The sequence below is a fragment of the Vicugna pacos genome, chromosome 3 (genome assembly GCF_048564905.1).
Source record: "Vicugna pacos chromosome 3, VicPac4, whole genome shotgun sequence".
Classification (NCBI taxonomy): domain Eukaryota; kingdom Metazoa; phylum Chordata; class Mammalia; order Artiodactyla; family Camelidae; genus Vicugna; species Vicugna pacos.
The window spans coordinates 13,693,834-13,720,153 of NC_132989.1; the positions used below are offsets into that span (position 1 = coordinate 13,693,834).

Genomic DNA, 26,320 nt, shown 5'->3' on the forward strand with positions numbered 1-26,320 from the left:
ATGTGGTGGTAAGGTTGAGACTAGAACTGAGTTCTCTAAATGTTTAGTTCAGATGTCATTGTGTTGGGAGGTTCCTCTCTCTCTTCTCAGCCCCCTAACTCCCATAATAAATATGAGAGCTCTGAACTCCTGAGATGAAAGTCTCTGGAATATACATATAATAAGGAGGGTGTGCATTGTTATTATGTATGTGTTGGGCAGACTTTCAGATATGAGACATTTGTTGGGGAGCAAGGAGGTCACGACAGGTAGGCAGGTGGGCAGACTGGAACTCGAAAGGTTAACAGCAGGAAGGGTCTTTTTTTCTCACCAAAAAGTCCCAGTCTATCTTAATTTTCCTATATCTGCTTCAGAATCTGGGATTTGTGGCTTTCACATTCATACCTCTCTGATCTGTCTTTCTTGGGATGATGTGTAATGTCCCTATTTTACCTCTCCTTCCCTTTTTCCAATGAAGGGAGAAAAGGGCAAACTTGATTTTAGACCGTAGAGATTTTGAAAGGCCTTTGGAATTCCTCCCCGCCCCTAAAACGTCCATGATCTCTGGGACTTTCTAGAGGAAAGGATCCATTTTCTTTTGACTGTGATTTGCATCTGCCAGGGCCTCCCTGGACTCAGAGGCAAGGTCCAGTCTCTGTGAGGACTTTGGTTTTGGCCACTTGGGGTTTCAGTCATGCGGGTGAATTGAGCGTCAATCTGAGACAGCGCGTCTTTGGCCTCGTGGCCTGTGGTATAACCACAGAAGGTCACTTACGGACATGGTGACAGGTGATTTAATGAGCGTTTCCTGTCTTGCATCTCTGGAAACCTGACCCTGTCCCTCTGGAGCCAGGAAGGAGGTGGCCCTAAGAGGCCTTTCCCTAACCCTGACCACACAGAAATTAGGGGCCTGGTGGGCCATTGCAAAGATTTTTGGCCTTTTTTGGGGGTGGGGAGCTCTTATTACCAACGAAATGGGTGTCCCTCTGGCTACCGTGTATAGAATAGACGCGAGGAGGACAGGGTGGACGCAGGTAGAGCAGTATTATTTTACTGAAACCCTATGAAATAGATCTCGTTATGCCTGTCTTACAGAGTGAAAAACAGACCCCAAGCCCCGTGGCTTGTAAGTACTGGAGTCAGGAGTCAAATCCAGGCTGCTGAACGTCGGAGTCTGTGCTCCTAACCGCCACCCGAGGCAGGTCTGTGCCCGGTGTACTCGTCTGTGTCTCTTCCATCTTGCATTGCTTTATGGGCCTCTTTCCTTGGAAGTGGGCTGTGCAGAAAGACCTCTGGGCAGGGAGTCAGGACTCCTGGGTTCCAGCCTGAGCTCTGCTGCTGTCTGGCACGTGACCTTTAGCAAAGAGCCTCTCTGAGCTTGAGTGTCTTCATCCACAAAACAAAGGCCAACAGTAATAGTAGCAACAGTAAGAGCTGACTGTATGATACACGGATTATTCCACTGAATTGAAATGACATCTTGGCTTTACTGATAAGGAGACTCAGACTAAGATACTAAGTAACTTGAAAGCTGTGGAGGCAGAATTTGTACCCAGGCCTGCTGTCTCCATAAGGTACTTCTGGAGTTCCTAACACAGTGGGCTCCAAAAGTATCCCGAGACCCTTTGCTCTAGAAGGAAACTTTTGGACCTGTGGAGTCTCATTTCACTTGTACAGTGTTTTAACATGATACGCTAGTCAGGATTCTTAGTTGCAAGTAGCAGAAACCCAATTCAGCCAGCTTTAAGCTCCCCCCACCAAAAACACCCCCAGTTAATTGGCTCATATATTGGAAAGTCCAGTGGCAAATGGCTTCAGGCAAGTCTGGATCCAGGTGTTCCAGTGATGTCTCTCTGTATGTGTGTCTCTATCCCCTCTGTCAGCTTCCTTCTCAAGCAGTCTCTCCCACATTGTGGCAAAGACAACCATTGGCAGCCCCAGGCTGACATCTGCCAGCCTGTCAAACCTCAGAAACACAACATCTTTTTCCCTGTAATTCTAGCAGAAGTCCCAGGGCCAGCTCTTATTGACCTGACTTGGGTCATATGATTATCCCTTATTTAACCAGACCCTGTGGCACTGAGTGGCTGGATTACGGTTACATGTCTACTCCTGGAGCCCAGGACTTGGTTCAGTGCTGCTCAAATCATGTGAAATATCACTCTAACTCCGGAGCAAAATTGAGGGAACCGTTTTCTAGAACCTGTCTGGCCTCCCCTCCCTTGGCCCAACTGATGGTCAGCCCCGGTCATCAGGGACCTGTTTACCGGGACACAGAACGCCCCGCAGGGCTCTGAGCAGTCAGTTGTGGCCCAGAGGCCCCTGGCCTCAGAGGCAGAGCTGTGGGGCCCCAGCAGCCACAGAGGGCCTGCTCCCTGCCCCCAGGCCCGAGTCCCCATTGATTCTGGAGTGCCTGTGGGGTGCTCTGCCACTGGTTTGGGAAAGCCTGTGCCTTGAGTTTCCCTGGGGCACCCTGCTGTGTGCGGCAGGGCTGGTCTTCCTAGTAAAGCAATGGTACACTTCCTGAAGTGGGGAGACTCCAGGCAAGGGGGGCTCTTCCCTCGATGAAGCCTGTGGACAACAGACTGAGACAGCAGGACCCATGACGCAGGCAGATGGAGCCAGCAGAACGCCCAGCAGAGAGGTCAGTCCTCCCCTCTTACAAACTTTGTGCTTCTTGGCTCTGAACACAAGCCCGAGCAGGTGATCCGTTCAGGGCATGGTGGACTGTGTAGAAGTCCCCGAAGTGACCAATGAGACACCCAGCCTCCAAGCACCAGAGAGCACTGGGGAGCAGCTTCAGCAGAGAGGAGGACCTGAAGGGAAACCTTCGTTCTTCAGAAAGCCTGGAGCTGATGGCCCGGGAAATAGCGAACTGGAAGCAGCGAGTCCAGAGAAAGAAAGGCTGGTGGAGGTGGACGCCCGAAGGGAATGGGCCCTGCAGGACAAGGTCACCCAGCTGGAGTCCCTGGCTGAGCACCTGATGAGGGCCACCCCGCCAGCCCAGGGACCTGGGAGATGGCAGGGGGCATGGCAGCACCAGAGGCCAGCAGGGCGCGAGGAGCAGCACAGAGCCCCTCATCCATCCCTCGGCCAGAAGGGGACCTGAAGCGGTCTGGGGTGACATCAGTGTCCCATCCAGGTCCTGAGCTGGAGCCTCAGGAAGAGCCAGACAAGTAGGGGAAGAAAAGCGGATGAGTGCAGAGCTGGCAGGACAAATAGCGCATCTACAGGAGGGGGAGGCAGGTCTGCGGCAGGAGAACGCCAAGCTTGACGGTGACACCCAGCAGCTGCACCAGACTCCAGATGCTGCCCAGAGTCCACGTGGATTGCCCCATGCAGCTTCAGAAGTCGCGCCAGGAGGAAGCGTGCTGCTCAGGGCTGGAGAGGAAGCTGGTCACCACTAGGGGACAGGTGACCTCCATGCAACAGATCCGCAGTGTCTACAAGGAGATGGCCCAGGCCCTGGGCCAGCAGCTGGAGGAAAACCCTCCCCACCACCGGAAGGTCCTCTTCATTGAAAGAGCCCAGGAGAGCTGGATGGCTTCTGTGGGGATGGAGAGAAAGCTCCCGGAGCTGAGATGACAACCAGCACCACAGGCAGGTGCTGCGGGTCCAGGGCGACCCCTGGCCCTTCCCGCCCGGCCCTGGTGCTCCCGCTGCCCTGGCCGCTGACCCCCAGGGGCCCGGAGGTGGGGGGCTCCAGGCATCAGGCCTCCAGCAAGAAGGAGGGTCTCCCTGTGAGGGCTCACCGCTCTGGGGTCACCTGCAGGCCCCTGAATTTTCTGTGGAAGCAGAAGAGCCTCTCCTCGAAAATCTCCCACAAGCGCTTCTGATGCAGAGTCCTGGGGACGCAGCGTGCACGTGGACTGTGGGCCAGAGGCGGGCAACACAGTCCTCCGCTCCGATTCCAGGGCATTCGTGGTGAGAGAAGACGCTGGGACTCAGGACAGACCGTAAGACACGAACCTGCCGTGTGTGCAAGGGGCTCGGGGAAGACAGCCCAGCAGGCGGCCAAGGCAGGAGGGCGTCCCTCTGGGCCCCCTGGGAGGCTCTGACCCAATTCCTTGCAGGCGGGGCCTGGGCATCTGTATTTTTCCAAGTTCCCCTCTGGGTTCTGTGTGCAGCAGAGATGAGGGCAGGGCCCGGACCCATATTGAAGAGGCGTGGTCTCCAGAGTCAGCGTCGGGGCCCTGTCTTCCCACGGCCCGTCTCCATAGCTTACATCTTTTTTTTATTAAAAAGACTTACTTTTAGAGCACCTTTGAGGACACAGCTGAATTGACTGAAAGGTTCAGAAGGTTCCCATCTATCCCCAGTCCTTACACACTCAAAACTCTCAACACCCCCAGCCGTGGCACACTCGTGACTTCAGTGACCAACACGTCACCACCAACCCCCAGAGTCCACACCGGGCGGGGCTCACTCTTGATGCAGTGACTTCTGTGCGTCTGGACAGAGGCCCAGTGTGACCCATGTGGGACCAGAGTGCTTCTGCCCGGAGAGGAGCTGCTGGGTTGTCCCCCACAGGGCACGTCCACCGGGAAGTACCCTCTGTGCTGCTGCCGGTCCCCCATCACATGGGCTCAGAGCTCATTATCTATGGGGCTTTCAGTATCGGGCCACAACCTGCGGGCTCACGGAGAAGGCTGCAAGGGCAGCACTGCGCATCTCCCTTTGCGAGAGCGCTTTGATACTGGGGCCCCTCTGCGCCCCAGCAGCACCTGCGGGCTGGCGGGAGAGGAGGCTGCTCTGGCTGCTTGCTCCCAGCCCTCCCCCTCGTGCTCGCCAGCAGTGCAGCTCTCCAAGGTGGACCCAGGCTCTTCTGTGCACACTCCCAGCCCCCACAAAGGCTGCTTCTGCACAGTCAACCCCAGTTCTCTCCCCAGGTCCACTTTCTGAAGCCCGAGCCCCGGCACCCCGTCCCAGCCCACTCCTGCTGGCTTACGCCTCGGGTTAGGGGTCACAGGGACCTTCTGTGACGACTTCTCTCTGTCCTGCCTGCCAAGCGGCTGCTGCTGTCTCCTCCGAGGCTCTGAGGCTCCCTCTGTCCCAGATGAGCTGCCTGCTGTAGGGCGATTCTGGGGGGGCGGTCCTTTTCCTCCCTGGCCGCTCCCTTCACCGGAGAGGAGGTCCTGTCCCAGTTTCCTTTTTAACTCCTACCCAGTTTGGGGAAGATTTTTCCTTGTAGTCCCTCTTGTACCACACTTCCTGTCAGAGCTCAGCAGGCATTCTGTGAGAACTGTTCCACATGCAGGTGCGCTTTTGATATTTGTGGGAGACGGTGACCCTCATGTCCTATTCCACCACCTGGAAGCCCCTCCCTGACACCAATTTCTAAACTGAATTCTTACTAAATACTGTTCCCACGTTCTCCACTTTATAAGCAGACGAGCTGAAGTATTTATGATTTGTGATTCTCCCAAGGAATCCCCTAATACCTAACAAAACGAACCTAAACACCTAAATCTGAATCAGGTCGTTCATTGATGTGATTCTCATGATTATATTTTCTCTTTTCAAAAAATACAGAAAAATGGACAATCTGCCAATTGTCCAGAATTAACACTATCATTTTAAAATGATATACAATTCTGGTTATTTTGGAAATGTGTGTCTGCACTACAAACAAAATACACAGCTTGCAATATACACACGTTTTACTTTCTACCATGATAAAGACACCTGATCAGCAGAAAAGGGAGCTTGGTCCTATGCAGACATGAGTCTCCCATAGTGAGCAGCAGAAGAGTGCAGAAGGTAAAAACAAAAAAGGAATTTGTGGTAAAAAATTTTAAAAAGGAGACTAAAAAGATTATACTGAATAGCACAGGGTAATATATACAAGATCTTGTGGTAGCTCAACAAAGGAAAAAAATGTGACAATGAATATATATACGTTTGCGTATAACTGAAAACTTGTGCGCTACACAAGAATTTGATACAACATTGTAAAATGACTATCACTCAATAAAAAAAAAAAGGAATATATGGCCTTTTAGTTAAAAAGCTCTAAATTCTGTTCATCCATAATCCCTTTCTGCTGTTCACCCCCACCCATGATCCATGTGTGTAGTTTCTCAGTCAGCTATTCCAGGTTTTAAATAGTTTGTAAATTTTCAGTTTCTACACACTTTATCATCGACTTGTGGTTTTGTAATTAAAGCGTTTTAGTTCCCTTCTCTGTTCAGCTGTTAATGCTGAGATTCATATCTAGTTTTATAAGCTTCTCCTTGGGTTTTTTTTTTTTTGGCTCATGACATTTTTTTTGTTTGTCATGGAAATGTAAGAAGGGAATATTAATACATTTCAATTTAGTTCTGTAATGTCAGGAATTTTTCAAAAAAATTTAAAGGTGACTGGAGCTAAATAAATATATAAATAAATTCATTCTAATCAATGCTCCCTGACTTGCTACCTTTGTAATCCTGAACAAGTTCTGAACAAGTTTATTAACTGCTCTGCTGTGGGTGTGGTAGAATAAAGAAAGGGTTCACTAGTAGCCAGACCTTGCCTTACTGAGCTTCATCTCCGTTTTTCACAAACTGAAGGACTGTGGCAACCCCGACTGGAGCAAATCTACTGGCACCATTTTTCCAACAGCATCTGCTCACTTTGTATCTCTGGGGAACATTTAAGTACTTCTCACACTCTCTCCAACTTCCTCATTGCTATTATATGGAGGTGGGAAGCCCCATGAAAAGACCAACAGGACCCACAGGCAGGGCCACTACTTTCCCACTGGCACCATCCTGTCCCCTGGCCTGGCGGCATTCTCTCGCTTTTGTGCTTCTGTAAAACAGCTTGCTTCTAGGAAAACAAAACTTATCCCTAAGAGTCTATTGGTTCCCAAAGCTCACTCCTGATTGGTCCATTTCTGACACCTCATTTGCACATGGCACAAAAATGGAAACCTAAAACTCTATAAAAGCCTATAAACGGGTCCAGAGCTTGGAGTGTGAACTCCTCTGAGCACGCCGGCGTAATAAACCCGAGTTCTCCAACCCTCCAAGTGTCACTTGGTCTCTCGCCGGGATTCAGGCTGCTGTAACACTTTGCTGTAACAATAGTTCTTACGGTGATCTGTGACCAGTGATCTTTAATGTTACTACTGCAGAAAGCTTACAACTCACTGAAAGCTCAGATGATGGTTAAAGCGTTTTCTAGCAATGTAATATTTTAAAATTCAGGAATGTACATTTTTTTAAGACATAATGCTACTAGACAATTAAGAGACTACAGGATCGTTTAAACACAACTTTTATATGCACTGGGAAACCAAAACATTCCTGTAACTAGCTTCATTGCTTTATTGCAGTGGTCTAAAACTAACCCACAATGTCTCCAAGGTCTGCCTGTAGGCCATGTATACAGCAGAGAAGGGACCCATGGGACCCACGGGCCATAAGGCTGGAAGCAGGCTTCAGCAATATTTGGGGAGAGGTCTTCAACTATGTGACAGAAGAGTCAGTACTCAACTCACTACAGAGACAAGATCTTAACCACAACAATAAACTAGTTAGAAATTTTGAACACAACTGTTGAGGGTATCTGAATATGAAAAAGTGGATTCTGGAAGCCTTTTCAGCCCCCTGAAGATTCTCCCTTATTATCAGAGCAGGAGGACATGGACAGAAATAAAGTTGGGCAGCAGACACCTAATCCAGCACAAAACTGCACACACAATGTGCTCTCAGGAGGTCACTGCTTGGGGGTGAAGCAGAGCTTAGGGAGCCAGGACTCAAGGTAGGATCCTCATTTCATTTTGACCTGCTTGGTTTGTAGTAAAACTTCAGTTCCCGTCTCCTGTCCCAGCAGGGATCTGTCATAATGCGGTCACGGCGCTAGCCACTCACCTGCATTAACGTGCAGTAGATTCCAGCCACACCGTGGGCCACGCCAGCATACTGCTTCCTGCGCCACTGATACAACAGGGGACGGCACTCAGCCTTCTTTTCATCCCTCGATGAAGTCTTGCCCGATTCAATAAGAGCATCAACTACCTACGGAGATGAGGCAGAGTAAGTCCAAAAAACTTAAATCTGTTTTAGTCTAATTAAAAACAACAACACGTCTTCATATAGACAGGTGAGTTAATATAAAAATCTTTAAACAGTAGCCAACACCGTTATTTTTACTTTATAAATTAATAAGTACAGGCAGAGAGAAATCAGAAGACAATCTCACAATAGGAAAAGATATTAAGAAGTAGAACCAAGAACTCAATAGGTCTTTGTATGGCAGTTTACTAGAGTCTAGAAAAACTTCCTAGAAAACTCCCCTACACTTAGTTGCTTTGTAGTTTCAATGTTTTCCCCAAAAGATTGGAAAGTACAGTCTGCCCTCCACATCCACTGCGGGTTCCACATCCACAGATTCAACCAACCTCAGATCAAAAAATATTGGGGGGGGGAATCCAGAAGGTTCCCAAAAGCAAACCTTGAATTTACTGCACATGTGCCGCTATTTACCAAGCACTTACATTAGGTATTACAAGTAATCTAGAGACGATTTAAAGTACAGGGGAGGGTGTGGGCAGGTTATATGCAACTACGCCACTTTACATAAGGGACCTTAACACCCCAGGATGCTGGTATCTGAGAGGATCCCTGGAACCAATCCCTAGCGGGTGCTGAGAGGTGACTGCACATCTTCCAAGGAACTGGCTTTTTCCTGAAAGGCTAAGGAAATGACATGTATTACAGGATTCTAGTTAGATCAAAAGAATGTCACATCTGTAATGATTCTGTGGCAAAGACACTAATTGTTTCCTCATATCCTCTCCCCCATATACTTCTGGTAACTATGCTCCAAGTTTTAGCTGGGCATCTGGCCTCTGAGATACAGACAGCTAGACACAGTCATCTGACTGAGGTCTGGAAGTGGGATGTGAGCAGAAGGGAGGTGGGCAACTTCTAGTCAGCCTCAGAAAGGAAGGTGCTCACCGTCCACTTCCTCACCACCCCAGGGACTGCAGGTGCTCGGCTGGCTTTGGTCATGCAGAGAAGGGCACGGCCCTACAGTAAGGTGGAGCGAGGCAGAAGTAGCGTATTCGCCTGGACTGCCCAGCTGTTCAGAGACCTCGTGAAAGAGAAATAAACATTTTATCTTCCTGAAGCTGTTGTTGTTTGGTTCTAGTGAAAACAGCTGAATTAATACAGACATAATTTCTAAAAAAAAAAAAAAAAATCCCTGATAAGAAAAAAGAAAAGGGGCTGTTTATTAATCTTATGAATGCCTTAGGAAATCACTCCCAGCTAGGAGCAGAGTCCAGCCACTCCTACAACCCTAGGCAAGCAGCCAGGTGGCTGGGCGAAGACGCGGCAGGCGGTAGGATCCCACAGCACCTCTCTGATAGCTGCCTCACGCAGGGCGCTGGGACCCATCTCCAGACTTCACGTAGAGTAAGGCATACACATAACCTGCCTGTCCACACAGCAGCTCGTCGGGAAGGCCAGAAACCCGGCAGACGATAGTTCTCTGGAGCTGCAAAGGTCGACCCCACAAGAAAAATTCTGTTTTCCCAGAGAATGTCTAAAATAACTGTTCCTGAAGCTGCAAGTAACCCTATCACTTTAGAAATTATCTATTATTTACTATTAATTTACATCTAGTTTTTAAAAGTACAAAAAAACACCCCACACGCAAAACAAAAGCTTCCCCTCTACAAAACCAAATTTCTCTCAGATCTCAGTTAATAACAAAACATCTTTCTGTTCAAAAGTTCTACATTTATATCTAAAATGTGTGAGATATATACATATGAATCATGTAAGATGTCCTAAATCATGTAAGATAGTCAATTTTGAAAGCCAGAAATACAAGGAAATGATTTAAAACCTTAACGAAAATGTTACCAAACTGTAGCCAATGCTTGGAAATTACCTTCAGTCATCTCATCCTTAACAAACATTAATTGACTGGCACCTGCCAGACATGCTTCCAGACCATGGCAGTGCGCCCTGATTTCAGCTGTTTCAAGAGAATAGGAACCAACAGGCGCAATAAAAGTTCACAATCTCTAATTGTTTCATAGACAATTACAGTGCACCTAAGGCGTACAAGCTAATTTTCGTGCATTGAAGGCAACCAAGAATTACTTGGGAGAAACCATGTTTCATGCCCCCTCAAATTAAGGCAAACACATGCCTGGACATAAAGGGAGCATGTGATCGAGATTAGTACACAAGCTCCTAACTTCTTGCAGAGACCTGTTTGCAAGAGTAGATGAATTAAAAATTAATTTTGTTTTTGAATCTCTTTCTACAGCAAGACTGAGGATTTGGAGAAAATACTTTCGGCTTTAACAACTCACTTTGGGACTTGCAATCACTTTTTAGTTTATGCTATGACACGCTCTGACGACAAGGGGCCCGGCACCTCCACCGAGGAAAGTGGCCCCCCACCCCCAGGCCGTGCAGATTCCGAAGTGTTCTCTTTATGGTCCAGGGGTCGGAGCAGATAGGGCTGGTCACAAGTGATCCGGTGCAGCTGCAGGCACAAAAGGGCTATGCCTGCAAGGATTCCCCCGCCCGAAAAGAAAAGCATGACTGCCTTTCTTTTTTACCTTCAAGACATAATCTTATGATTAAAGGAAAAGCCTCCATAAAGCCTATGTTTCTGAAGGAGCAACATCAAACGAATTATGTATGTTTCCTAAAGAAAAAACAAAAAACCCTCGGTAGGACAAAGTTAAAAGAAGTGTAAAGGTGTTATCGCGCTCATTATTCCGAAAGAGACGCGCCGCCTCCAGACACGGGAAGCACAGCCCTACCACCTGCCTGTGTCCCCAGCCCCGCAGGGCCACGCCGCCCGGGAAGGACTGCAGCTCCGCGGCCGGTCCCCGGAGCCCCCGCCGCGGGACCCAGGCCGCACCCCGGGCGCAGCGCGCGGCGCGGCGGGTCACGCGAGCCACCCGGGCGGGGGACGGGCGAGCGGCGCGGGGCGGCGGGCGGGCGCCACCGCCGCCGCCGGCGCCCTCAACCCCACCGCCGCCCAGCGCCCCGCGCGGCCCGAGTCCACCCCGCCCCCCGGCCACCGGCCGGCGGCCGCCACTCACCTTCCCGTCGCTGTGGAAGGGGAGGCCCGGCTCGTCGCGGGTGGGCGCGGGGCGAGCACCTGGCGGCCCCACGCGGCGGCCTCGCAGACCGGGAAGGGGCTGGGGCACGCCCGCTCCTCCAGGCCCGCGCCCCCGCCCCGCTGCCGCTGAAGCCTCCGGGGTGCGGCTTCGCCCCGCCAGCCCCGCTCACTGCCCCCCGCGGGGATGCGCGCTACGGCGCGCGAGCGGGGACAAGCCTCCCCCGAGGCGCTCGGGCCGGGCCGCGGGCGGGGGGCGGGGGGCGGGCGCGCGGCGCTGCGGGGAGGGCACACAGGGCTGCGGCGGGCGCCCCGGCCCGGCCTGGCCCGGGACCCGCCCTCCTGGAGGCTGCGGTGGACTCTGCGTCCCCGGGGCGTCGCGGTACCGGGGTCCCCTCCGCGGAGGATGCTCCGGCCGGCGGGCGGCCTTGAGAATGGGTAGGGTACAAGCGTCATCACCCCACCTCCCAGCCCAGCGCCCACCCTCCTCAACCTAAGGCAAAGCCCCTTCCTCAACTGTCAAGGTCGGCCGGGATTCCCAAGGAGACAAAGTGCATGTGCTCCTCCCCCCCACCCCGCCATCCGCAGAGAACACGCTACAGTGGTGGACACAATTCCGAACTGCTGGGGGCTGGGCACCCGGGCGCCCTCAGGCCCCAGAGAGTCAGGGCAGTGGGGTGGCCCTTACCTCACCCAAGTCAGCGATGGTCTCATTCAGGGGGCGCAGACACTGCACCCCCACGTTGCTGTCATCCAGCTGGATGTAGAAGTCGTTGAACTTGGGGATGGAGGTGAGCGTGACCCCCACCTGCGAGCAGGACTGGCAGTAGAGGACCTGGGGGTCAGAGGTCAAGTCAGCCACCAAGGCCGAAGCAGTAACCAGAGCAGCATTCAGGGCTGGTACTGGGGACAGGCCCCACCGGGAGTCCCTGCCAGGGCGACCAGGATGGGCTGGGATCCCGCGCCACACAAGGAGGGGGCTCGGAGCATCCAGGCCTCCGCTAGGGCATCCAGCTCACAGCTGAGAGCACAGGCCCCTGTTGGGTGGGGGAGGCACCCAGGAGGTACGCACTGCTCTGGGAAAACAAACCGCTCTGGACACCCCCAGGCCCAGCAGGATGAGAGATGAGTCCTGGAGCTACTTCAGGCCAGAGCTGGTCCAGCTGAGCCTTGGTGTTTGTGCCTATAGGACCTTAAAACCCAGCCTGAGCCTCTTTATTTTTGAGTCAGCTTTTCTAAGCCCTGCGCTGTGCTGCTGGGCTGGTTTTGGAGCTTCACCTCCAGGTCATGGCCCCAGATCTCACTGAGCACAGAGGAGGGAATGAACCACCAGCCCTGCAGCCAGACGGGCAGGGCCAGGCCAGCCACACAAACTCAGCCGAGAGGGGGTGCCACTCAGGACAAGCCGGCCTTCAAACAGTGCTTTCCCCCTTGTGGTTTCCTGAAGCCTGATCTCCTGCCTTGTGGGGCTGGTGACTGTTACGCTGTCTTCCAGGATCAAAGGGGAGGACACAGTAGTTCTGGGCATCTGTCAAGCTCACGTCCCAGAAGCCTCTGATGGCCCAGCCTCTGCCCTGCCCTTAGGGATGGGCAGAGGGGGCCTCCCATCCTTGGTGCAGCTGAGGGCTTGGAAATGGCCACCCTCTGTGATGTTAGGTAGCGGGGAGTGTCCCTCTGGGTCAGACTCCCAGCTGCAGCCCTGCAGCCCCCACCAGACCAGCTCGGCTTGGAGGAGCACCCTGCTGGGTCTCAGGGCCCGGGAAGCAGCTGCCATGCGGGCTGCACACTCACTGTGTTCCGGGGGCTGGACATGAGGAAGTGCTGGGTGATGTGGGCCGGCAGGAGGTTGAAGAGGATCCTCTTGTTGTCCAGCTTCACCCTCTCCATGTCGTCCCGCTCCTCTCTGCCTGGGGAGGATAGGATCCTCCATTAGCCATTCACCTGCCCATCCAGCTTCGTTCACTCACTGGACAACCCGCCCCCTGACAAGATTCTCTCCTGGGCCAGACTCTGAACTCTCTTCCAACTGGGCCCTGACTTTGGGGCATCCATCTTCCTTTCCACATTGTCCAGTTTGAGCAAGAACCCTGCTGAGCCAATTTAACCAGACACCCATCCCTGACATCCGATGGGGTTCCTCATCTCCCACCCTCCCCAGGTGATGTCCGATCACCTTGGCCCGTCCTCAGCTTGAATCCTGTTAGATCAGCTTAGAAACCCCTCACCCCTGCTGTCTCTCTTGGCTCTGCCCTTGGCTGTAAACACCCACTTGCCATTGCTTGTTTAGGGCTGAGCCTCGTCTCCCCCCACTGCAAGGCCCCACTGCAGTGGTCCTTACACCTAATACAACGGTCCTGAGTAACGCCTGCCTCACCATCTTTAACAAGAGTTCTGAATCATTACACCTGTAACATGTTTCTTTCTAATCATCCACACTAACTGCCAAATGTACCCACGATCTACACCAGGCTCATCTCCATGCCCCCACCAGGCAGAGTGAATAGATCAATGGTAGGGCCCAGAGAATCCACAAAATTCTGGATAAATCACCACCCTGACCAGTTGGAACTTTCAAAAGACAACAAGGGTCCAGCCCCCATCTCCAGGGTCTACTGCAGCCACGTTCTGGGGACCAGATGCTGGAAGCAGCCCTTTCTGGGGCACGTGCCCACTCCCAGGGCACACAGGGCCCCAGCATCTCTGATGCACCTCCAGAGCACAGCCAGGCTCACTGGGAATGCCGGAAGCCAAGCAGTGGCCCCTCCGTTAGCTCCCGTGTCCTCTGGACTCTCTCCCCCTCCAGCAGGACTCCATCTCTCGGGGCACCAAGACAAGCAGAAAGCTGCAGGGGCCTGGGAAGGGCAGGAGTGAAGACCTGGGGCCAGAGGAGCTCAGCCAGGCACCGACTCCTGGAGCGGAGGATGAAAGCCGGCAGGTCTAACCAGGCGGCTGAGGCAGAGCAGACGGCAGGTGCGGCCTGAATCCCGGCCGGCTGGCCTCCTGGCTACAGGGCCTGGCAGAGACTAACGCGACCAACAGTCACGGCCCCACCCACCGGCCGCCGTGTCAGCTCAACAGGCGCTGCTGATGAAGCACGGAAGGCAGCCTGGAGCCGGACGCAGCCCTCAGGAATGGGGCCACCGGGCTGGCTGTCAGTGGCCCTCCCTGGCTTCCACATCTAGCACTTGGCCGGAGCCATGAACCGAGCTCAGTATGGAGGACATTCCTAAGTGTGCACCAGCCTTACAGAGACAGCAAGCTCTTGGTTGCAGTGTGATGCCATGTTGATGGCCTGTGACCCTGCCATCAAAACCCACACGAGGCAGCCAGCACAGCCTGGTCTATGTCCCACCTTGTGGCTGTGTACCTGCTCCAGTTTCCACATCATAAAATGGTAAAAGATGCCCATAGAGGCGCCATTCCTACGTATCAAGGGGTGAGGAGGCTGCGTGAAACCTAAGATGTGAGGAGTGTCACCTATTTTTGATGTCATTATTGTCATAACAGCAGTTGAGCTGGTCGGCTTCATGCTGCTGGAGTTCGTATCATGATTCTACCAGTTAAAAGCAAGCACCTGAGATCCCCAAAGGTGGACGTGAGGGGGCCTCAGGCCGCAGCTGCCGGGGTGAGAGGGCCTGACTGGGAGCCCCAGGCTCCTCCAGTGCATTTTTGGGGAAAACAACACAGGTGGGCCAGGGAGTCATCGGTCACCAAGGAGGCGCATACAGGATGACTTTCACCCTGCTCCTTAGAGCGTGCAGACAGGCGGCAGGGGAGGGCCAGAGGAGGAACCCAGGAGCCACAGGACCCAGCTCCGATGATCGTGGGCTCTGCAGACAGGAGGACACAGCCGGGCACGGGGTCTGAGGTCAGTATCTGTGGACACAGCCTTGTGGGAAGCAAAGCCTCAGAAGGGACCTGGGGCCTCTCCTAAGATGTGTAATTATTTTCCTGTAACACGTGTGCCCTGGTAAGACACACAAAATGGTTTTACTGAAGGATGAGATAAAGAGAAAGCAAACATTTTTAAAGTAACAGTTTTATTAGTAGCACAAATTTTTTTCTCCAAAATGTTAATAGTAGTGATATTTTAATGAATTCAATGTAATTGAATATGATTCAACTTAAAAAAAAATCTTGGTGGATCGCTTTGCTTAATAAAAAGCTTTGGTTCTAAATTTAGTTTATTTCTTCATTAAAATTTTTTTTATTTTTTACTTTTTTTTCAGTTTATTTCAATTTATTTACAATTTATGTAGATGTATGGGCTATCAGACTAGCTCTCTTCCTAAATAATCATCTACTTTTTATTCCTTCCAAGGAGGCAAAGGCTTTTGTTGCAGTGTGACTGATAAAAAGCCTATCTTCTTACAAACTAAGCAGAGGTTGTATTGTTATATTTTTAACAAGTAAGCTGAAAACCCACTGAAATTCTCTTTTGTAAGATTTTTCCAACCACCCAGGAAGTCGGTACGGAGTTGTTGGGGGCGACATACGTTCTACCTGTGGACAAAGTCACACGACAGAGACGCAGCCAACAGGGTCTCCTTCAAAGGGCATCTCCCTTCCCACCTGTCACAAATCTGACTCTGACTCGAAGCAACAGATTATGCGAGCTTCCGTGTCTGACATTATTCACCGAGTGCATCTTATCGACAGCTGTGTGGCATCTCAGAGGGGCTCCCAGGCTGGTAAACAGAACAGAGCAGAACAGAACACAGCACAACCCGACAACTGTCTGCTACGCTGACGTAGGTGACTGGTGAGCCGCTGAGCCCCACAAAGTGCTGCCAAGTTTTCAGTCCAACCAACCAAGCCAGCAGCCCTCGGGTCAGCACCTGGACTCCAGGACAGCTCACTGAAATGAACAGCTGAGTCAGGGCGGCAGCAGCCTCGCTCTGCCCGGACAGTCACGTCCCTGCCTCCGTCCTAGAAGTGACATCTGCCCAGAGTCACAGCACCCCGGCCAGCTCATTCTTCAAGTATTAGGAAAACACATTGCTTGATTTTCAGGCACACTCACTATGACTACACCTTCTGATGCTGTTGCACAGTGTTCTCCAGAGCAAGAGACCAGCGGGACAGGCAGAGACGCACAGGGAAAGGCTGATGGGTGGTGGCTGGCCCACATGGTGATGGAGGCTGAGACGTCCCCCCACCTGCCATCTGCAAGCTGGAGGCCCAGGAGAGCCAGTGGTGTAGCTCAGCCCAGCCCGGAGGCCTGAGAACCAGCAGTGCTGAGGGCAGAGACCGACGTCCCAGATCTTGCCGTCAGGAAGGGGGGGGCCGAATTCTCCCTTCCTCCACCTTTCTGTCCTATTCAGGTCTCCCTCAGTGGATTGGAGGAGGCTCACCCACATTAGCACTCTGCTCTACTGAGTCCACATTCAAATGCAAAAAACGAAAATCTCTTCTGCAAATACCCTCCCAGACACACCAGGATAACATTTAGCCAAATAATTGGGCGCCTCAGGGTCCAGTCAGGTCGACACATAAACCAACCGTCACGAATCTCTTCTTCCAAAACCCCACTGTGCCATCTCCTGTGCCTTCTGGGGTGCACACACCCTCTTCGAGGGCACCCAGGCTCTGACAACCATCTCCTCCTGGGGAAGCACAGAGAGGGAAAGGACCTTTCCACAGCACACAGAGCAGCAGGGACAGAGGGTCGTCAGCCCCCAAGTGAAAAGAATTTGGCCTCTGACTCTGGGGCCAAATCAGCCCTCACTGCCTCCCTTTCATCATTTATTCTCACTTGAGGACAAGGCACCATGAGACGTGCACGCGGACACAGAGGTGCATCAGCTGGACAGGTGATCAGGGATGGTGCTGGTCTCCACAAAGAGCGGCTGCCTAGCAGAGGGGACACGCATGGAGATTCGGGGTGGGCCAGGCTGTTCAGGCTGCACAGGGCACAGGCGTCCAGGGGCACCCCCAGCCCACTGTCAAGAGGGTGAAACATGGGGAGGTGGGGTCAGAGGAACACAGATAAAGATGACAGAAGACTTGTCATTAAAAGCAATGCCAGACAAAGGACAGTGGAACAGTATCTTTAACATACTGAAAAGAAAAAATACCATCAGTGCAGACTCTCAGCCCAGCAGAAGCATCTTTAAACCATGAAGGCAAAATGGAGACTTTTTCAGACACACAAGAACCGAAAGAATTCATCACCAACAGATTTGTGGGACATTTTAAAGCAGGTCCTTCAGGCAAAAGGAGGATGACACCAGAGAGAAGCTTGGATCCACTCAGAGAAATAAAAAGCACCAGAAATCATAAGTATGTGGGTAAACCCAAAATACTCTTTCTTATTATAATGTAGCTTTAAAATAGAATTTAATGTTTATAACGGAAATAATATTATATTGGGGTTATAACATATGTACAAATAAAATCTATGACTATGTGAACGGCAAACATATAAGATGGGAGAAGCCGAAGTACATACTGTTTGCTAAGGTTCTTACACTATATATGAGGTTGTACAATACCAGCTGAACACAGACAATGAATGATAAGGACCCATTAAAATAATAGTCACAGCTAATAAGAAAAGAGAGAAAGAAATTTAAGTGGAATAACAAAAATATTTAATTAACTGAAAATAGGCAGAAAAAGAGGAAAAAGAAAAGAACAGATGGACAGATGAGACAAACAGAAAACAGCACCATGGTAAATTAAAATCCAGCCACATCAATAATCACGTTAATTGTAAATGGTTTGAACAGCTCAACTAAAAGGAAGAGACTTGGAAACTGGATTAAAAGGCAAGATCCAATTGTATGTTGCTTACAAGAAATCCTTTAAATAAAAGGATGCAAATAATGTTAACAGTAAAATGATGGACAGCGATATAACAAGAGAATTAGATTCCCTGTATTACTATCAGACAAAGGAGACGGCAGAGTCAAATGTCTTACCTGGGGAAAAGAGAATCTTTTTTAAATAAGAGGAACAAAAGTTTCAATGTATCAAGAGGACACAATCCTAAACGCATATACACCCAGTAACAGATAAAACAAACACAAAGCAAAACCTGACAGAACTGCAAGAAGTCCCATCCACAGGTATAGCTGGAGACTCCAACACCATTCTCTCAGAAATTGATAAAATGACAAGAGGAAGTCAGCAAGGGCAGAGAAGACATGAAGGCAGCGATCAGCCAGCCTGCTGTAACTGGCATTTATAAAACTCCATCCAGCAGCGACAGAACCTCTCCCTGGCTAACTCCTCCCAAATCTCCACGACTCCATCAGGCATTATCTCTACAGGCTGATCTCACCGACCTCGGGGCTGGGCCAGGCCGTGGGCACTATCACTGTTCTGGAATCATCTGGGGCTGACACAGTTACTCCTTTACCAGCCTCTGGGCACTTGGGGCAGGGTTACATCCCACCACATGGTGTCCCGCCCAGGGCCCAGTGTGGCCCAGATGCTCCATAAGCATCTGCTGGATGGAGCCGGGGTCGGGGGGGGGGGAGGGGGGGACACCCAGCACGTGGGTGCAGAGAGAGCTGCCACAGGCTGTGCGCGCACTTCCCGGCAGGGTGACGCATCTGGTTTCCCTTGAGAGGGGGACATTCACTGACGTTCCTGTCTGTGGGCATTTCCCTGGCTCCGTGCTGTGGCACACAGCTGTGATTCAAGCCAGAAGCATCGTCCCCAGGGAGGGATGTCTGTGGAGATGTACTCACCCCAGCGCCCCAGGGGAGACCCCAGGCCCGGGAACAGACAACAGGATGAACACCACACATGGCACTTCGGATGTGAAAGCAGGGTCGCGGGCTGTGTAGCGTGCACTTCCTGCAACCCTGAGGACTACTTCACTGGCACGTGTGTGCAGAAAGGAGGCTTGGGAAGGGGAGTGACTGGAGGAAGAGACGCGGCAGGCCTCAGCTCGGCCCAACCAGCGGGAACTCCACGTCCGTGCCGGCCCTCCCTCCGAGTGCCGAGAATGGCAGCTGCACAACTAGGAATTTCCTTCGGAACAAGCGTTCATCGGTAGAGAAAGAAACTGCCCTGCTACAATCAATTGTAATGGCCATCATTATTATGCACTGAGTTCAAAGAAAAAAATCACTGGAGCAAACAGCATTTCGAGAGTTACAGATGAAGAGGTTGAGGAAGTCATTAGGAGGGAAGAGCCCATGTTCACTTAGGTCTGCAGGACCAGCCAGATCTCAGTAAATAACCCACTGAGTCTCTGGTCTGGAAATTCTGCGGTAGTCTGAGGCACGCTGATGCTTGCCTGCCGTGCTTAAATATCCGGGGAGGAAAATGGGCCCAGTTTTGAAATGTTCTTGTTTCGCAGTGTTTACAGGAAAGGGAGGAGTTTCTTGTTATACATCCTTGGAAAAATAGGTCAGTGTGTTCAGCGTCGGCAGCCCTTCCCGTGACAAGGGGGTCTCTCTGGCCCTGCACTCCCGGGAAAGCTCACTTCAGTGAAGCCGGGTGTCCAATGGGTACCGCTGGCAGAAGGTCCCAGGGCAGGGTCAGCCACTGCACTTAGTCAGACCAAGGGACACCGATGCCAAGAGCAGCCCTTGTCAGCCCAGATGAGAGAAAAATGCCTGCTCTTGGGGGAAGTGGTGTCCCAGGCTGGGGGAGCCAAGAGCCGGGGCCTTAGTCCCACTCTCTGAGCATGAGATACAGAGCAGGCACCTAGTCAACAAGTCAGAAAGCCCATCTCACACCCTCGAGACGGGTCCAGCTCTTCCCGGTTCTTCCTGAGTGTGTTGTTCTCTAGCTGAGTAGCTACTCGTAACTGGAAGATCTTAAACCAGAAGGCCCGGGGTAGATGCAACCCAGGGACCAGCTGGCCTGGTCACCCCGGACAGCCAGCCAGAGCCAGACAAAACCAAGTTCGAGGCACAGTCCACCAAAGAGACTGTCCTCCCTTACCTGGCATGGCTTTGGCAAACTGCAGTGGCCAAACTCCCCTTCCAGGAACTGATCGGTGTGTGCTGGCCTCTTCCACTGGGATCGGCTGTGATCCAGGGCCCACCCGGAGGACGCTGCCTACGGGTTCCCTTGCCGCCTGCTTCTGGTGAGGCTCTCAGCCAGTGAGCAGCACCAGCAGGAGCTGGGAGGGGGAGAGAAGGGCGTGGCCGGGTCCCTCCCAGCCTGGTCACTGCAGGCTGCCGTGTCCCTCGGCCGAAGGTCGTGAATCCTGCCTGGTGGCCCACTGTGTCCCCAGTTGTGGACTGCTCCCCTGCCCCCGAGATCTGGGATGAGAACCCTCCACGTGGTGCCCCATGTCATACACAGCCTGAGATCAGCCTACATTCCCTGCACCTTTCAGATGCTCATCAGCTCCCTTGACCTCACCTGTCTGGAGCATGCCCTCTGCCCTCTGTCCTCTGCCCAGCCTAAGTGATACGTGCCTGAGGCCACTGTCACCTCCACCGCAGCCCCCTCACCCAGAGGCCAACCATGCCCAGGCTCCACAGGACAGTTCTAAGGCGCCCTCCTGGTGGCTCCCGTGATGGTGGGAGCCCTGCCCCCTGCCCTCTGCCCCATCATGCTCCACTGCTAGGCCGCCTTCCACAGACAGGGATGGGATCCTGCCATCCTGGCCCCAGGCTGGCAGTCAACCCTGCCCAGAGAAGGAAGGCTCTGACTCCTCAGTGGTCTCCCTGCTGCCCCTACCACCTGGGTCTCTGCCAAGCTCCCCATCCTGCCATACACCATGTCCTCTTTCCTCAACAGCAGCCCCTCACCCACCCTCGGTCACGTCTCAGCCTCCAACAGGCCCAGGGAAGCACAGGCTCTCCCCAGGACCCTGGCTGAGCACCGTGTGGACATGCTCACGGGGCTGCGGTCTGGCTCTGGCACTGATGAAGGCAGCGGCCTGGGCGCCTTGAGGTGGTGAGGCAGGATCAGGTCTTCTCGCCTGCACGCTCTCCCCAGAGGCCCTGCCTGTGCCCCACACGGCTCAGACACCCCCTGGGCCTCCCTGCCTGCGGAGAGGGAGCCAAGGCGCTCAGATCTCAGCAGAATCCAGGTATGAAGGGAGGACAGTGCCGGGCCATAGGCCCCTCAGAATCAGGGGTCTCTCTGCCAAGGCCTGGCTTGGGGCTCCCACTGGCCACGCACGGGGAGTCAGTCTGTGCAGAATGGGCACTAACTTAACTACAGGCTAAAGAATAAAACAGGCAAGTCCTCAGGGATAGGAAGCAGATTAGTGGTGACTTAGGGCTGGGGGGCAGCTAGAAATGGGGAATGACTACTTGTGGGCATGAAGTTTTTTGGGGGATGTGAAAAATATACTAAAATTGACCATGGTGATGGCTGCACAACCCCATGCATGTACTGAAAACCACTGAATTACACACTTTACGTGAGTGGGCGGGTTTTCTGGGATCCACTGTGAATTACGTTTCAGTAAAGCTGCTACACAGAAAGGGTAAGTGAGCTGTTTTCTCCACCTACCGTGTCTGCACGTGCAGAGACAGATGCACACACACACACACGTGAACACAAACACACATTTTCTTTCTGCTGTTTACCCAGAGTAAGGAAGTAATTCCTGATGAACCTCGATAGGAAACCTGCCCTGATGTACAGACAGAAATCCACTTAGCACAGGGAACAGTGTTCAGTATCTTGTAACAATCTTTAATGGGAAAGAATATGAAATGAATATATATATATATATATGCATGACTGGGACTTGATGCCATGTGTCAAAAATTAATATATTGTAACTGACTATATACTCCAATTTTCTTAATTAAAAAAAAAAGAAACCTGCTTAGCCAGCATCTGTCTTCTACAGGTTTACTAAAATAGAGGGTAAACTGTCGTATTCATTGGTGTGGCCACTGCCTTCCGTCCCCACCACAGGTGGCACACTTCTCTGCCCCACCTTGCCCCTCTCCCACGGCAAGAACATCCCAGCAGTGGCTGTCCTGAGGCCCCAGTGGGACCAAGGGACTGTCAGGCGTCAGTAATGTAGTGTCTGCAGGGTGGTCAGCTGTGCTAAGCACCTACTTGGGTGCCAGGCCCACAGCCAAGCACGTTGGGAAGGGAATTACAATTATTCCTCACTGTAGGGGCTAATGGTATGTGTCAACTCACTGGGCCACAGGGTGCCCAGAGGGCTGGCGGATGTCACTGTGTGCCCATGCAGGTGCGTAAGGAGCGGTTACACTGCGGGAAGAGGCTGCCCTCTCCAATGTGGGTGGGCGTCACCCAATACCCTGGGGCCTGAATAGAAGGAAAAGGCAGAGGAAGGTGAATTCGCTCTCTGCCTGAGCTGGGATGTCCAGCTTCCCCTGCCCTCGGACAGCAGCGCTCTGGTCCTTGGACCTCTGGACTCAAACTGCGTCCCGTCATCCCTGTCCTCTCACTGCGGACAGCAGGCGGTGGGACCTCCCTGCCTCCGTAATCTCAGGGGCTGATCTCTGTAATAAACTCGCTCTTCTCTCTGTATCTGACTGGCAGCTTCTCTGCAGAACCTGACCCACACACCTACATGGAATTAGGGTCATCGCCCCAGCTGAATACGGACCAGAGAGGAGAGTCACACAGACCCTAAGCGGAGCTGTGGGATTAGGGATGAGGACCACCTAACCTCAGGCCCACAACCAGCCCGCCCCTCTGCGTATTCTGCCCCAGGAACATGGATGTCACACTGACCAGCTTCATGCATCTTCCTGAAGCAAGGATGCGGGCAGGCAGCAGCGAAAGAGCCTGGGCCCCCAGCAGCTGGGTCTGAGCCTGTCCCACTGCTGGAAGAGTGTGGGGTGACAGTGGGGTACACCTAGCCAGCTGTGTACCCAGTCACCGGCTCCTCCCTGTGCCCTCTAGGCTGTACGTGGTCCCTGGTATGAGGACGCTATCACCCACCTCAAACCCGCTGGGATCCCCCCCAAGACAACCATTTTGGCTCTGGCCCTGGGCACATCACGTCCTTGTCTGTTTCCCATCTGTAACCCCACGTCCCAGGCAGGGCTGCCGTGAAGACTAAATGGAATGAAATGCCTCAGACACCGAGCTGCTTCTTCATGTGTCAAAACAAGGAGACTCTCTGGCAGCCCCCATTGTGCTGCGTGCCCTCCTTGCCATTTTTAGACAAGGAGACCAAGTGGAGGCAATCTGTCCTGAGTCAAAAAGTCTGCAAGTTGCACAGATGGAGTTCGAACCCTAGACCAGAGAACCAGAAGGCCTCAGTTCTGAGCTGGGGATGCAGAATGGGCGACAAGGGGACATGGAGCACATGACCAGTGGACATGGAGTGGGTGACGAGGGGACACCCAGACACACCACAGCATGTGTGCCCTGGGTGAGGCCCGCAAGTGGCCCTAGGTAGGCCCTGAACGCCTGTGTGCTGGCTACAGGGCATGAGCAGGGGCCCTCTGGCAGTCATCGCCCGCCTACCAGGGCCCAGGGCCAGGACAGCGCACAGGGCTGCCCCTCTCCATCTCCCTCAGGACTCTTGTGTCAGAATTTCCCAGCATGCACTTTAAAAATATCAGTTCCTGGCCCCAACGGCTGACCTCCTGAATCTGGGCTGAGCCATGCTAGATTTGGCATCTTTAAGAGTTTCCCATGACCCTGAAGGGACCGGCCGTCACGTCCAGCCCGGGGAGGCTGAGCCCCTCTGTGCCGTCACCCCTCTGCCAGAGCGCCTTTGGGGACAGGAGCTCGCTGCTGGTGAAAGAGCTAAACTCTGCCAGACTGCCAGACACGGCCCATCAGCTGTGCCCCTTCCTTCTTCCCTGCGGTCCTTCTCCCTGTACCTGGCACCGGCCTCCTTCACCTCGACGGTGCCGCTCACACGGCTGCGGCGTCTAGCCAGGAGTCCCCACCCGACACCTCTCCCGAGGGACCCCCTTGCCGACCCCCAGTGAAGCAGCGAGGCTCCTCTTACCTGCGAGGCTGAGACGTAGTCCAGCCGCAGCCTGACGTCCAGCTGCCGGGCGTGCAGGGCCAGCGCGCATGAGGACAGCAGGATGGCCGTGATCGGCTGGAAGTTGCCCCCGGAGCCACTGCTGCCCCTTGCAGAATAGGAGGAGGAAAATCCATGTCAGCGCCAAGAACACAGGACCCGTCCACAGAGGGCCCCTCAGGTGTGACAACCACAGAGGCGCCTACGACTGACCTGGACTGAGAGCCACTTCTCTCGGGGAAGCTCAAGGACCTCTGCTGAGCCTCCCTCTCCCTCCCTAAAGAGGGAAAACCCAGAGGTTTTCCAACTTTGCAGTAACTGTCCATTCATTAGCCATGTCTAGTTTATCTCACCAGCCTGCCAAACCCCCTCCCTGCCTTCCCCACCCCCTGCAGGCGGCTTTCAGGGGCTGGGGGGGCGCCCTTCCTCCCTGAGGCCAGCCCTGCTGAGGCAGCAGGTGTAATAGAAAAGAACACATCTGACTGCATATAAGATCTGTTCTTTTTCCTTTAACCCTGTGCTGTTTTCCAGGCTGTCTTACCTGCTCTGCCCCTTTTGTGAAACAATGTTGCCTTCAGCCTGAAATTGACAGGAGAGCCTGTTCTCAAGGCTCTCATTCTTAAGGATATGAATTCGTTTGCTCTCCTTTACACACAACAAGTTGCAGAATAGAAAGTAACATTTGTTTTCTTAGAGGTTTTACAGGGGCCCCATGAGCTGACCCACAACTGCAAAAACAAAGAATTCCTGCACCAAGAAGTTTGCCCCAACCACCCACAACCCCTCTCCTTTTTAGTGTAAAAGGAGCCTGAATTCTCACTCGGAGAAGGTGGCTCTCCAGGACATTAGCCTGCCATCTTCTCGGTCAGCTGGCTTTCCAAATAAAGTCACCGTTCTTTACCCGACACCGCGTGTCCCGATTTCCTAGCCTGTCGTGCATCTAGGGGAATTGAGTGTGGACTTGGAAACACAGGGAAGGAAGGCCAAGTCAGGACTCTCACCCTCCTGAAGGATCCCCTCTGCCTTTGCTCAGAATACCACCAAGGGGTTGCTGGGACAGTGGACGGAAAAATGAGGCTGCAACACAACCATGAGCGCTGGGCCTGGGTGGGAAGGACGAGGGGGTGTTGCACACCTGGCCTCCTTCCGAGTCACATCACACCTGTGTCCACAAGACCCAGGGAGGCCTGGAGCCCCACACAGCAGAACACATCCAAACCTGCAGATGCCCACTGACCGGTCCAGTGTGCACCCATCTGGCCCCCTCCTCTCCGCTCCTCCTCCCTCTACCCCACTGGCTCAGCCCTGGTCCCACCACATTCCCTACCTAGGGCCAGCACAGATGCAGGAACACCCTCGGCAGGCCGCCCAGCCTCACGCCCTCAGGTCTGCACGCCTGGATGGTGCAGCTCTGCCCCTTTCCGGCCCTCACCACCGACGCTCCAGCCGCCTGCTCTCCCGCCTTCCACCCCTCGCCCTGCAGAGTGCCTCCTCTGGTCACGGCATCCTGGCCTACAGGACCGACAGGGATCCCACCCCTTTGCTTCACCAGCTTCTCCTCTTGTTCTAAGAATGTTTAGTTGCGCCTATGTTGTCCCAGGCCCTGCTCCTAGTACGTGATGAGTATCAGCTCCAATTCCCATCCCTTTCACAGACAGAGACACGAAGGCCCTGAAGCTGGCAGCCCCTAGTGACGACGGAGCCAGCTGGGTGGGCGAAGGTCCCAGGTGGTCCCAGAGCTGCCACACCAGCCTTGATGCCCTGGCTGTGGCCACTTCCACGTCACAGAGGAAAGCCCTCTGTTGACTCCCAGGCTTTCTCGGGGATACATGGCTGCAATGGACCCCAACCCAGCCACGTGCCCAGCCGTGCCGTCACCCCTCCCTTCCTCGGTATGTGCTGGGCCTCTACTGGGCAGCTCTGTCCCACCTGCCAGTCCCCATCCTCCCCAGCCGGATCCTGCCATCCATGCCTGGCCCCAAAGTCACCTCCTGTCGCCTGGCCCCAGTCTTCTGCACAAGGCCCGGTGAACTCAAAGCCCAGCTATCACGTCCAGGGCCTGAGGAGGGCACATGGGTCGGCCCCTGAATAGACACGCCGCCTGCTGTCAGGATCCTGCGCTCCACCCCAGCTGCTTCCTGCCCGGCAGCCGAGAGCAGGACCCGCTGCAGCGCTGGGTCACAACCCCACACTGAGAAAAACGCTCGGGCCGAGGGAGGGCGAGGAGGGGAGAGTGGGCATTCAGAAAGAAAGGGGCTGGCGGAGCCCAGGCCCCCTCCACCGGGAGAACCGTTTGTCCACCAGGCACACGGGTTCCCAGCACTGGGGACAAGGGTGACAGGACTTAGGAACCAGTGTCTATTGGCCATG

The 26,320-nt window shown here is 53.4% G+C and overlaps 1 protein-coding gene across 1 annotated transcript in view; it reads right to left on the reverse strand.

Moving 5' to 3' along the window:
- The window catches only part of LOC116277332 (uncharacterized), a 106,189-nt gene that overhangs the window by 69,202 nt on the left and 10,667 nt on the right, over positions 1 to 26,320 (reverse strand). The window contains exons 5-8 of the mRNA XM_072954312.1: positions 23,933 to 24,059; positions 12,847 to 12,962; positions 11,744 to 11,890; positions 7,836 to 7,982 (exon numbers count right to left, since the gene is read on the reverse strand). Coding sequence (XP_072810413.1) covers positions 7,836 to 7,982; positions 11,744 to 11,890; positions 12,847 to 12,962; positions 23,933 to 24,002 — 480 coding nt within the window. The 5' untranslated portion in view covers positions 24,003 to 24,059. The remainder of the gene's footprint in view (positions 1 to 7,835; positions 7,983 to 11,743; positions 11,891 to 12,846; positions 12,963 to 23,932; positions 24,060 to 26,320) is intronic.